The sequence below is a fragment of the Cibotium barometz genome, chromosome 15 (assembly GCF_041138505.1).
Source record: "Cibotium barometz isolate CiBa-2024 chromosome 15, ASM4113850v1, whole genome shotgun sequence".
NCBI classification, from domain to species: Eukaryota; Viridiplantae; Streptophyta; class Polypodiopsida; order Cyatheales; family Cibotiaceae; genus Cibotium; species Cibotium barometz.
The window spans coordinates 23,641,618-23,655,469 of record NC_141060.1 but is presented as its reverse complement, the minus strand read 5'-3'; the positions used below and the strand labels follow the sequence as shown (position 1 = coordinate 23,655,469).

At 40.0% G+C, this 13,852-nt stretch overlaps 1 protein-coding gene across 1 annotated transcript; it reads left to right on the top strand.

Moving 5' to 3' along the window:
* The first annotated feature begins 8,374 nt into the window (after window positions 1-8,374).
* LOC147631087 (fructose-bisphosphate aldolase 5, cytosolic-like) lies at window positions 8,375-11,116 on the top strand. Its single transcript, XM_086809417.1, has 2 exons — window positions 8,375-9,048; window positions 9,826-11,116. Exons 1-2 carry the CDS (start codon window positions 9,021-9,023, stop codon window positions 10,872-10,874), a joined length of 1,077 nt encoding a protein of 358 aa, XP_086665543.1. The 5' UTR covers window positions 8,375-9,020; the 3' UTR covers window positions 10,875-11,116.
* Window positions 11,117-13,852: the final 2,736 nt, after the last annotated feature.

The following is a 13,852-nucleotide window of genomic DNA, read 5'->3' as shown; positions in this document are numbered from 1 at the left end:
AGATCTTTGATGTAAAGATCTTACTTCGATAGAAGTTTGAGATGAAGATATTTCTTGGGCATTGAGGTGATTAGGTCACCTTGGATTACTGCAGAGATAGTATGGCTTGGACATGTTGTCCAAGTATGGTATGACAGGCTGTAAGCCTATCTCAGTGCCATTGGATTAGAATGGCAAGTTGAGTGCAGAATCAGGAGAGATTTTGGAGGATCCTACTATGTATAGGCGCATAGTAGGAAGCTTGATCTACATGATGATCACCAGGCCGGATTTAAGCTATGCTGTTGGGTTGGTGAGTCAGTTTATGCAGGTTCCTTGGAAGCCGCATTTGGATGCATTAAGACGCATACTAAGGTATGTGAGGTCTACTTTGCATTGTGGACTATTTTATGAAACTGGGACAGATATATGTGTACATGGGTACACAGATGCTGATTGGGCTGGTAGTATCTCAGATAGGAGATCTACTAGTGGCTTCATGTTTTCTTTGGGGAGTGTTGTGACTTGGAGTAGCAAGAAGCAGCCTACGGTTGCTCTATCAAGTACAGAGGACGAGTACAGAGGTGCTGCTATGGCAGCATGTGAGGTAGCTTGGTTGAGAAAGCTACTTGCAGATTTGGGTCTATCAATGGATAGACAAGTTGTCATTTTCTGTGACAATATTAGCAGTATACAGTTGGCCAGGAACCCAGTTTTTCATGCTCGCATGAAGCATATAGAGGTCCACTACCATTTTGTCAGAGAGAAGGTCTTAGCAGGAGACCTTGACCTTGTTTATGTCAGCACACACGATCAGGAAGCTGACATCTTCACCAAAGCATTGGGTACAGAGAAGCTCCACAAATTCAGGGCTTTGCTTGGTGTACATGAGATGGAGTTGAGCTCGAGGGGGAGTGTTGAGATATCGAGCTCATCTAGTGAGGCGGTGGACACTGATGACCCGCCTGGGGGATAGGCCCCACACTTACACCACTGGCATGGTTGGTGAGATCATGGGTGATATGCGGCCAGTGGGATGACAGGCTGTGTGACAGCCATTCTAGAGACTGGCATAGTTATAGCGCCAGCTCATTTAGTTGGGTTCACACTATAGAGAACCCTAGTATGTATTTGGTTGAGTACCTTTCATATGGTGTGTACTCTTATCTTTGTATATGGTGTGTTGAGTGTTGAGTGAAGAAGAAGAAGATTTTCAGCCTCTCACCTTGTGTGTTCTCTATTAGGGTTTTGTGAGTGTGTGTGTGTGCTTGCAAGAGCTCAAGCTCTCTTCTACCCTCAATCTTTTCAAGGGTGAGCCATAACACATGCTAGCATGAGTTCACAGATGTGTGGTTGCGTGCGACCATCTTTGTGTGTGCACATGGGTCTAGTCATTATGCACCTTTGAACTACTTCTGCATTATTGTCTATCTCTGCTAATGTATTGTATTATGGGACTTTATACCAAACAAATGCGTGCAATGCATTATGGGTGGTCGCTTCAATTTCTCAAGCATTGGTTACATAATTAATCATTGAAGCGTGCTTTTGATCCCTTAGCTACATGGGTTCCACCACTTAATTATCACCTTTTTAATGGATAACAAGTGTACAAACTCATATATATAGAGCTTTGAAACATATCATACTCAATTATCACCTTTTTAATGGATATAAAAAGTGCATAAATCCAGATATATAGAGCTTTGAAACATATCACATACTCCAATATTGTATTTTAGAGGGTCTTAATAATAGATTTTTTGATCTTTTAAATTGTGATCAATGGATCAAGAAGATGTTATTTTTTAAGCTTTTAAAGTATGATTAATGGATCAAGAAGATGTTATTTTTTGAGTCATCACCTACTTTTGTCTCAATAATAGTTTTCTTCTTTTTGTGAGAGTGATCATGAATAATATGAACATCAAAAACACTAGTAGTTATGGCATCTTAAGACATGTTATATGAAATATAAAATATGCTCAAACTATATGTGGTATAATTTAAGAAGTTATGAACAATTTCAAGTAAGCAACATGAAAGCCTTGAATGGGCAAGCCAAAAGAACATCAAAAGCTACCTTTTGGAAGAAAATATATGGTCTTAACAATTTTGCACACATCTTCAAGATATTATAAGCAAAAAAAAGCTTATGTTTGTGTGGTTTGAATGAATCTAGTTTTGGGATGCCATCTTATTCCTATAAGGAGTAAGCATATATAATGATCTAGTGTAAAGGAATGAAGTTGCATGTATGGACCATGATGTTGCGAGCCATATGTGGCAACTAGGTGGCTATGATTTGCATTGATCATGCATGCAAGACTAGAGATGAGAGAGGGGGGAACCTCACGTGCTGATAATGTAGAGATCGAAAGGAGGCTTTAGAGGGAGGAGTGGGGGGATGAAGAAGAGTTTATGAAGAGGTTGATGGAGTGGGAGGCTGAGGAGGGATTGGTGGCAAGATCCTTTGTTGCCTCTTTGGGAAAAGACTAGGCTAGTGAAGAACAAGTGAAATGGGCAAAGGATAAACTAATTGAATCATGGGGGGCTGTGGATGGGAGAATGGTGCCACACACTCAACTGATTCAACACTAGGAGGTGGGTGAGAATATAGTCATTTCCAGCTCTCAATCAAAGAAGGTACTTAAAATGTTAAGGGTTTGAGGTCCAAAGCTAAGTGGCATGGGGTTTGGAAGGTTTAGTGGGGTGATGACATTTGCGCATAGGTTCCTGTGGCAAATCATCCATCTAGTAGGGGCTCTTGTGGTGGTTGAGGTGAATGGGGGTGATGATAGAGTATGGGTAGTCAATGTGTCTATGACTCATGGGACAGATAAAAGGTCCACAAGAGCCCCTACTAGATGGTTGTAGGGACTTGAGGGCCAAAAGGCTTGAATTCGTCACAGCAGGTTCTAATGGCCCGGGGGCTCTAGCCTGGGCCATTCTACCATACCCAGATGAATGGACCCGAGTTCACAAACCCTGACACCCGTGGTGTGTGTGAGTGGTGCAATGCTTATATTGCATCCCCGAAAGGGGCTTGTGAAAAAAAAGGCTTGAATTCTAGTAGGGGATTTTGACATGGTTGAGAGAAGCAAAGGGATATGTTGGGATTTGAGAATGTATTCCAAGGACCTCATGGGAGTTGGGGGAATCAAATTATGATCCTAGTCACACATACTTCAGCCTGCACAATAATATAGGGATAGTTCCTCTAGGCTAGATGTGGTGTATTTTGAGAATGGTGCAGGGTGGATTCCCCACATTCTACGAATGAAGGTGGATCACTTTGCCAGTCTCTCTGATCATTTCCTTCTTATTTGGAAATGGGTGGATGAGGAGTGGGAGTAGGGGCTGTCAAAGGAGGAACAAGGTGAAGGAGGGGCTCATTAAATTGATACCTAAACATGTGGCTTGTGAACTTTCACACTGGTGGAGGATGCTCATTATCCTACAAAAAATCTTAAAAAAGGTGGTTGCTTTGAGAACCTCTCCTCTTTTTGTGACATGTCATCATCTCTCAAAAACAATATGAGCTCAGTAAAGGTAGGTCTATTGTAGACAACTTAGTTGTCTATTGTAGACAACTAAGTTGTCCTCTTGGGCAAAGAACTTGCTCAAGTCTCCAAACAAAAATGTGTGATAATGCACCTGGATTTAGAAAAGTCATATGCCAGAATTCATTGGTCTTTCATTAGCAGAGTCTTATCTAAAGATGTATTGTGCTGGGGTGCAAAATTCCCTTGAATGGTTTGGTAGTGGGAGCTTTTACACTAAGAAGATCAATATGGGAAGGTAATCCACTGGCTCCATTGTTGTTTGATATGGCTAAACTGGGAGGGGAGGACGAGTATATTAAGGGATTACATACCAAGGATAGGAAGCAATTAATTTTGTAGTGTTTTAATGATGATTCAATGAGGTTTTTAGAAGCCTCCCTAATGAAAATATGAGGAGGGCTCTTATTTTGATTCAAATGTTTTCCAATGCCTCAGGTTCTAGATGCAGCATTCTAAAATCTAGGTGGAAGTCTTGGCAAAAAGGTGAATGTCTTCTCTAGGAAGGCTGGTGTGTGCAGGAAGGTGAATGTATGGTCTCTTCTCCAAGAAGGCTGGTGTTTGCAGGAAGATGAATGTATGGTCTTCTCAAGGAAGGTGAATGTATGGTCTTCTCAAGGAACGTGAATGTATGGTCTTCTCCAAGAAGGCTGTTGTTTGTATGGTTTTCAAGTGGTTCTAAGCATACAGTTCCATGTGTACGTACACAAGTTTCATTTTATTGAAGTGTATGTGTATAGTTTCAGGTTCCAAGCGTACATGTTTAAAATGGTTGGTGTCTTTAGGGAGATGTGTGGGATCCCTTGATATTTTTGTTATTGACATATCAACATAATTTTTTTTGCACTAATTCCTTATGTTTCTTTATTTTGTGTGTGGGGAGACCTTAGTGGGTGAATGACATAGGGGGTAGTGGGGAGACCATAGTGGGGTAGTGTGGGTGAGTCAATGCGTAGGTGGAGGGACTATCATGCATGGCGGTGGGGCTATCTTGTCCTTGTGGGCTCGTGCATGGTTGTGGGTTATGCGCTATCATCTTCTTCTCCTCGTCGTGTCGTGCATGGTATGTGGGCTATGGCCTCCTCTCCTCTGACTGGTTTGACTTAGACATGTAATTTGTGGCCTCCTCTCCTCCGACTGCTTTGACTCATACACGTAATTTCTGGCCTCCTCTCTTTTCCAATTTTGTTGTTTTCATTCTTTTGCTTCATGATGGCACCCATTAACTTCTTATGTTTCCTTATTTTGTATGTGGGGAGACCTTAGAGGGTGACTAATGTAGGGGGAAGTGAGGAGAACTTTGTGGGTGAGTAATGTTGGGGAGTAATGCGGTAGTGGGTGATCAGTTAATGTGTAGTTGGAGGGGCTATCATGCATGGCGGGGGGCTATCTTCTCCTCATCAGTTCATGCATGGCTATGGGTTATGGGCTATCTTCTCCTCCTCCTCGCTACATTGTGCATGGCTGTTGGCTATTGCCTCCTCCTTCTGACTTGTTTGACTCACACATGTAATTGTGGCCTCCTCACTTTTTTGATTTTGTTGTTTTTGTTCTTCTGTTCATTTTGTTATTCTACTTGTTGGTGATGTGTTCAATGTGAAGTGGTAGTGGGGTTATGGGTTATTGCCTTCTTCTCCTCGCCCCCCACCTCTAGTTTGGTGCATTTGAATGAGTTTGAAGCAAATTGGGAAACAATGTAGAGAGTAGACTATTAGTTGGGAATTGAATGTCTAATAAGATTATAAGGGGTTTCTATTTAAATTGTATGTATGCTTTGCATGTGCATATGTAATAACTCGAGTACAAAGGAGTATATTTGTAATGATAAGAATGAAAGGTACTATTAGTAAGGCATATAGGCTATAATGTAGTTATTAGGTTTCAGTATGGTAAAATTTCATATTTTACTAGCTTGAAGCAAAGTAAATATTATATATAATATACTAAATAATATTAATAATGAGTGTAACATGTATAATATATAAATTTATATTATATAGTATTCGTAAATTACACTATTTAGTATAAAAACAAGTTTCTCAATAGGCCTACTTCAAATTTTTAAATAAAATTATAAGAAATAATGTAGAGAGTAGACTATTAGTTGGGAATTGAATGTTTAATAAGATTATAAGGGGTTTCTATTTAAATTGTATGTATGCTTTGCATGTGCATATGTAATAACTTGAGTTCAAAGGACTTTATTTGTAATGATAAGAATGAAAGGTACTATTAGTAAGGCATATAGGCTATAATGTAATTATTAGGTTTCAGTATGGTGAAATTTCATATTTTAGTAGCTTGAAGTGAAGTAAATATGTTATATAGTATACTAAATAATATTAATAATGATTGTAACATGTATAATATATAACTTTATATTATATAGTATTCATTATATAATTAAATTACACTATTTAGTATAAAAACAAGTTTCTCAATAGGCTTACTTCAAATTTTTAAATCAAATTATAACAAATACATACTTTCATAAGGCTTGGCTTATTAATTTCATGTATTATGAGAGAGAGAGAGAGAGAGAGAGAGAGAGAGAGAGAGAGAGAGAGAGAGAGAGAGAGAGAGAGAGAGAGAGAGAGAGAGAAATTATAAGAAATACATACTTTTATAAGGCTTAGCATATTAATTTCATGTATTATGAGAGAGAGAGAGAGAGAGAGAGAGAGAGAGAGAGAGAGAGAGAGTGCTGTTTTAAAAATTTGTACTTAAAAAATTATCCTTTTCAAGACTTCATTATTGGAGGGGAGAAACTCTTGATATTGGAAGGAAATTTCACATCTCACTTATGAAGGAATGGTGTTTTGAATATTATCTTGATGAAATATGTCTTATGTCTCTATCAATCAATAGTTTAATACATTTCTGACACAGTTACATTATCTAAAAATAAAAAGTCACCTGTAAAACTTCCTTTAGGCCAAGTATTATTTTTTAATTTTACAAGGACTTTTCAATCAAAAGAGACATGAACCATCACTTGTCAAATGTGATACTACAAAGGAAACTAATGGTGCTGCATGGCTTCTCTTTGCTTTTTCCCTATACGATGTTGGGAGTGCACATTGCTACGTGTAGGTTTATGATGGCAAGCTTGGATAAGGAATGTGATGTGCCATAATAAAAATAATATGTTGTACAAAGAAAGAAAAGAACCATAGATCAAAGTTGTGTAGATATTTAATTTGTAAGGGTGGAGGGTAATGTTTTACCTTTATAGTGTACAAAATACAATAGGTTAGGGAAGGTCTCAAAGTTTTTTTCATAAACATGTAAACTAATTGTTGAAGGTGTAAAAAATATTAAGGGTGTTAATGGGATTATAAAATAATTACTGATAAAAAAATAGGTTTAAAAAATTAAGAGGGATCTAAGGTGTGTTGATGTGTAGTTGAATTTAAAATATTGGTAGATGGGTTGTTTGTGTGCTTGCATGGACAAGGAGCATGCGAGGAGTCAAAGGGGTGGATGGAGGTGGTTCTAAGCAAGAAGAACATCTCTCTTTATGTGTGTGTAGTTGAATCTAAAATATAGGAGGATAGGTGGTTTATATGCTTAAATGGACAAGGAGAAAGTGAGGAGTCCAAGGGGCGGATGGAGGTGGTTTGAAGCACGAAGAATAACTCTCTCTATGTGTGTGTATATGTGCCATGGAACATTACATTCTAGGTTTGCATTTAGGCTAAATGTATAATGCCATACATGAAAAGCATCATATATTTATTTGAAAGCTTAAACCTTTTCTAGTTTACAAATTAAAGCTTTCACTATAAACATTTAAGACATTGGATATATGTCTTATTTCAATAAAGCCTCATGACCTATCAACGAAGGTTCAAAGGTTACCAATGGTCTATGATGTGAATTTTTTTTGGAATTGAGTAAAATATCTTAACTAGTCTTGGGATGAGTGATATTTCCTTTTTTTTTTTGTGGGGTTTAGAGTGCACCCATCAATTAAAGTGAGTAGGAACCAAACATAGTTTAAACATATAGTCACGGACTTGAGGTGGGTGGGTTTCACGCTTCACCTTTTCATCTTGATTCAACTAGGCAATAAATGCTTTGAATGTGGGTTTCATGCTTCACCTTTTCACCTCGATTTAGCTTGGCAATAAATGGTGCTTTGAATGTGGAGAGAAACATGTGAGAGAGAAGGGGGAATTTTACCATCCTAGCATGGGGAAGGTGTATGTTACACAATGTAATGTGGAGCATAGCTTGATAGTGGAAAGTATAAGAAAAAATTTAGCACTTCTAGATAGGGTCAACAATAAAAGGGGCCAAAATTGTTGTGCAATTACTTGAATTTAACCAATATAATTCACTAAGAAGCAATGATGGTATAACAATAAACTAGCTATAGGGGCCATGAATCAAGGTGTCGTAGCACTTTGTTTTAGGGACTGGATGTAGACCTTGTTTTAAAAGTACGTAGTTTGGGCCCTTGGTTTCAGGGGGTGGGTGTAAAGCTTATGTCACAAGTAGGTAGAAGGCACAATTTTCAATGGTGATGTTGATTAGGGATCCTTTTTGTTCTTAACAAAAGTATGCGACTGAGGCTATGCAATTGCAAACCTCCAAATGGATGCTCATATCGCCATTTGAGAGCATCCTTTGTATCCATGTTCACCTTCTCATTAGAGCTGCTTGCACTTAGCACTCCAAACACTAAGCTATTTGATATCACACTGGTCCTTATGGTCCAGTGGAGCAACAATTTGGGATGGATGTGTAATCTTGTTTATTTAGAACAATGGAACACGTCTAGGCCCTCCACCCACAACCTGGCAGTGTGAACATTTGAAACAACCCCTTGTTAAATATCATTGAGGAAAGAAGGTTATATAGGTTTGCTTTAGCAGGATATAAGAATGCACCTAGAGGTTTGGATCATCTTGAATCCCATTAATTGCTAGCCTAGGGGCGCATGTTCATGGGGGGCGAGCTTGCTTGTGTGTTCGTGGGGATGTACAACTATGGGGTTGAATCCTCTCTACCATTTTCACATCCCCAAGATGGAGGAGCAAGAGGGGTGCAGCTTAATCTATTGATGTGTCAGGAGTCACCCGCTATCTATTGCTCATATGTGATCAAGGTGGTGTAGCAATGCCCATCATTATGATGGAAGAAGTATTAAAAATAAACATTTTTTATTAAGTTTACACTAATTTTTGATGGGCAACAAAAAATGTAGGACTAGAAAAAAAAGTCCAAACCTCCATCAAAAAGCATGGATTGTGATCGAATTACTTACACACTACCGCGCCCATTATCAAAGGATGCCCCCCTTACTGTCTGAAAATGAGCGGCGGTTGGATGTGCTTCGATCTTGGGCGGATCGGACGGTGGAGAGAGGCGGTGATGCCAAAGAGGGGACCTCTGGGATAAGAAGGGAGCCTTCTAAGTGACAGAGTAGTGTGCAGATCCAAAGATTTTTGTTCATATCGGCTACCAGCAGCCATGGCTGCCTTCAAGGGAAAATATGCTGGTCTGTCTCCACCTCCCTCCTCCATCTCCTTTCCGTTTGCTTTTCAGCGTTTTATTTCTGCATTTTCTCTTTCCTGCAGCCGATTTGTTCATTTTTTGCAGCCCACAAGTGCGTAATTTGCCGCCATATTTGTCTTTTTTTTTTTTGTTTTTTCCCCCCTCGAATTTTCTGTGTTCAAATTAGTGAAGTTACAGGTTTTTTTAATATAAAAAAAAGTCTTCAAATTCTCTGAGATCTACGATTCTGAGTTAAAAAAAGAAGCAGCTTGCACTGTATTTAAAATTTGGATCTGTAAATTAATCCCCGTTTTAGTATCCTTTCAAAGGATACTTTGTGCTTTAGCTTGATGCAGACAAGCTTAATTTTTTGAAAACCTCTCTTTCTTAGCTCCTTAATACATGTTTAATTTAATTCTTAAAGTTTTGGTTTTTAGCTTTATATTAAGTTTTTTTGTTTTTCTGTAAGATATCACTTTTTGAAGCTGCTTCTCAGCTTGGTATTGTATGAAGCTTTGTATGAAGCTTATTTTCTCTGATGCGTTTTAACTTGGTACCATGATATCTGAGGTTTTTATAGAAATCTTATGGAATTTTTCCATGGTGTGTATCTGGTAACCCATCAAGGATTTACAAAAGAGTAGAATTGAAATTGCTGATGAAACGATTCTTTGAAGTATATGTGTGTTGGATCTTGACTTCTTTTATGAGAGTCTTTGTTGTAGGGCTTTGGGTTTATGTGAATGCTAGAGCTCTTGTTTAACCCCTTGTTCTCGTACAGATGAGCTCATTGCAACCGCCAAGTATATTGCCACCCCTGGCAAAGGCATTTTGGCAGCAGACGAGAGCACAGGAACTATTGGGAAGCGGCTGGCAAGCATCCATGTCGAGAATGTGGAGTCAAACAGGCAGGCTCTCCGTGAGCTGCTATTCACGGCCCCAAACGTTTTACAGTATCTTAGTGGGGTGATCTTGTTTGAGGAAACGCTGTATCAGAAGACAACCAGCGGCAAGCCCTTTGTGGAGGTACTGAAGGAGGGTGGAGTTGTTCCTGGCATCAAGGTTGACAAAGGTACAGTCGACCTTGCTGGAACAAATGGTGAAACCACCACTCAAGGTCTCGATGGGCTTGCTCAACGCTGCCAGCAGTATTACAATGCAGGCGCCCGGTTTGCCAAGTGGAGGGCTGTCCTCAAGATTGCCCCGACAGAGCCATCGCCCCTCGCTATCCTTGAGAATGCCAATGGCCTAGCACGCTATGCTATCATCTGCCAAGAAAATGGTCTGGTGCCCATTGTTGAGCCTGAGATTCTTGTGGATGGGCCTCATGACATCAAGAAATGTGCAGCCGTTACAGAAATTGTGCTTGCTGCTGTCTACAAGGCATTGAGTGATCACCATGTGCTCTTGGAGGGGACTTTACTTAAGCCGAACATGGTCACAGCGGGGTCGAATGCCCCAAAGGCCACACCCAAGGAGATCGCCAAGTACACAGTGCAGGCGCTCCAAAGAACTGTCCCGCCGGCTGTTCCCGGGATCATGTTCTTGTCGGGTGGGCAAAGTGAAGAAGAGGCAAGCTGCAACCTGAATGCTATGAATCAGCTGGATACTATCAAGCCATGGACGCTTTCTTTCTCATTTGGGCGTGCATTGCAGGCGAGCACACTGAAAACTTGGGCGGGGAAGAAGGAGAATATTCCTGCTGCGCAGGCAGCTCTTCTAGCTCGTTGCAAGGCAAACTCTGAGGCTGTCTTGGGCAAGTATGTAGGTGATGCTGCAAAGGGTGTTGGCACTGGAGAGTCCCTTCATGTCGAGAACTACAAGTACTAGTAGGTGCCAGTAGACTCTTTGTTCTATTTTGTTTCTGAACACAAGTTTTGGCTGCGATGATAAATGCCATGGTCATGTGGCACAGCTTTGAATAAGGGTTGAGGAATCGGTATCTCCGTAGGAAAAGTAATAGGAATGAGCTTTATTTTTGTTTGAAGTAGTCTTGTTTTAGAGATATTGTAAGCTAGAATTCAGTAATACAGGCTTCCCCCCTCTTTAAACAGGCATGTGAAGCTGCTGGTCATCTCCATTCAATCACACTCATTTACCTAGTATCTGGTGCAGTATAATAGACTCTGTAGATTTGGTGAACAGATTTGCAGGCGAGTATGCTCTACGATAGCGTGTGTAGTTTCATCATCCAATTTGTTTCACCATCCGAAGTGTTATTCTTGCCACAATTTGCCATATGTGATGGATGTACACACGGGGGCCTTGTAGATCATTTACTTGGGTGTAGCAAGAGTTTAACTAACTAGTAAAGAATTTGAGTCTAGATAGGTTCTTTTAAACTTCACAGGAATAAGCTTGTAGACTCTCTGAATAACTAGAGAAAGATTTGAACTGCAACACAGGCTAGAAGTAAGCAAGCTAATAGATGCTAGAAGTAAGCAAGCTATAATATGGACAAGCCTTCGTATGGGGGCAGATGAAGTTTGTAAGCTTTTTGTTTCCATGTCAGGCACATGCCATGTTGCAAAGTTCAAACTTTTGCTTCTTGGGTCTGTTGTTTGGGACAAGGATCCAAGGACTGAGTCTCTTTCAGTGGTACTCGGTAATATAGACAGTAAGCTGAAGTTTGTAAGCTGTTTGTTTCCATGTCAGGCACATGCCATGTTGCAAGGTTCAAACTTGGGTCTGTTGTTTGGGACAAGGATCCAAGGACTGAGTCTCTTTCAGTGGTACTCGGTAATCTAGACAGTAAGCTGAATTTCTCTTCAGCCTACCATCTGCAGACAATTAAGGAAAGTGAAATTGCAAATTCAGTCATACTCGATTTGCTGAAAGCATGTGATAAGTTTACTTCTATGGACTTTGCATGTATTAGTATTGTTCGTTGGTTAAATGAGCTACCTTTATTTTGACTAGTTGAAAAAAGGTTGAAGCATTCGAGCCATATAGAGGTGAGGGTGCTGGTGTGTGCATAATCCAAGAAGGTGGCGGTGTCATTATGAGTTTGTGATGCAGAGAAGGCATAGGGAGCTGTCATCATCCTACTGTAGTCAACACTCAAAAACCAAGTAAGCGTTGAGGCATATAATAATTCTAGTCTTAACTTTGGCTAATTCACACTTGCTTGAGGTGCTTATTGGTTATAAGGTTATGAACCTTAGAAACACATATTAACAAGGATATAAAAAATGACTAGATGGTTTTAAAACATTGGGGGAAAGAGAGAATTTCACTCAAGGGAAGTCAACCCCCAAAAGCAAGACCTAGCATGAAAGACTGATCAAGATCTAGCTTAGGAAACAATGCTTTTCCAAATAAGGTAAAACCTCATCAAAATAATAGCTTACTGATGTAGCCCTATAGCACACTCTATCACACCTTTGCTTTATAACCATTGTCTTAATCAGCTTTCATCTAGAACACCAAACACATGCACATAGACACCACAAGGGAAGCCATTAACAAACTCACCATTAGTGCTCTAGATGAGTGAGGTACTTGGGTACAAAATCAGAGGATCCTTAGACCACCTTGCAGTTACCACCATCAGCCTACAAAGCTTGGCAGTCCAGTGTCCATGGCTTGCCTCTTGGCCGGTCTGGATCCACATCTGCAAATGGTTGGCTTAACACAAAGCCATGTGTATATCTGAGTCATCTATATAGGCCCCAAGTTCTATTAATAAACCTTGTTTAATGGGATTCATAGTTAACTCTCTCGTAGCGAAATGTACATCCAATGACCCATAAAGTACGCCCAATTGTTGTTAATTGAAGCAGGGATGAGCTGTAGAATGAATGGCAAGTATCCAAAACAAGCTGCATTTGGAACATGACAAAATGACTTAAAACATGTACAAGCAACACATAGATGGTAAAAATCAGCGCAAAACTAGAGGAAGCAAAGACAAATAAACTCCAAGAACTCCTGACCTAGTATAAATATGTCTTTTCCTAGAGCTACACAGATATTCTTGGCATTAACCCGAGATTATACCAATACAAAATAAACCTGAAAGAAGATGCAGTTCTGATCAGGCATCAAAGGTACATGCTAAATCCCAACTATGCCAAGAAAGTCAAGGAGGAAATCGATAAATTGTTGGTAGTAGGATTCATCCAACCAAAAGAAAAAGCATCTTGGCTAAGCCCCATAGTGATCGTGCCCAAGAAGAATGGCAAGCTAAGAGTCTATGTGGATTACAAGAAGCTGAATGTAGCTACCATATTGGACCCATTTCCATTACCTTTCATAGACTCAATGCTAGATACGGTAGCAGGCCACAAAATGTATTCCTTCCTAGATGGATTCAGTGGATACAACTGGGTCAAAATTGCACCCAAAGACATGGAAAAGAATGCACATCATGGAATGGACAGCATTCACGTCAAAGGTCATAACCTTCGGACTACAACTGGGTCAAAATTGCACCCAAAGACATGGAAAAGAATGCACATCATGGAATGGAGAGCATTCACGTCAAAGGTCATAACCTTCGGACTGTGGAATGCACCCGCATTCCAACTGATTCCACCTCAAGGCAAATATGGAGTTGGAGGGTCAATGTTCGCACATCACCACCACCTCCAGAGTCACTAGCTCAGAGCAAATACACAATCAGATCAATAGGTGAAGGAGCTATACGGAATAAAATACACAGGATAACACAGCATCTGGAGGGAAAAAAGGAACTGGAGATCAAGCCGGCACTACTCCAAAAACAAATGTCAATCAAAGGCACCACAGGAGAAGGCTCAATGGATCAACAACTACGGCTAGACCAACAAAAGTAGATAGAAACACTC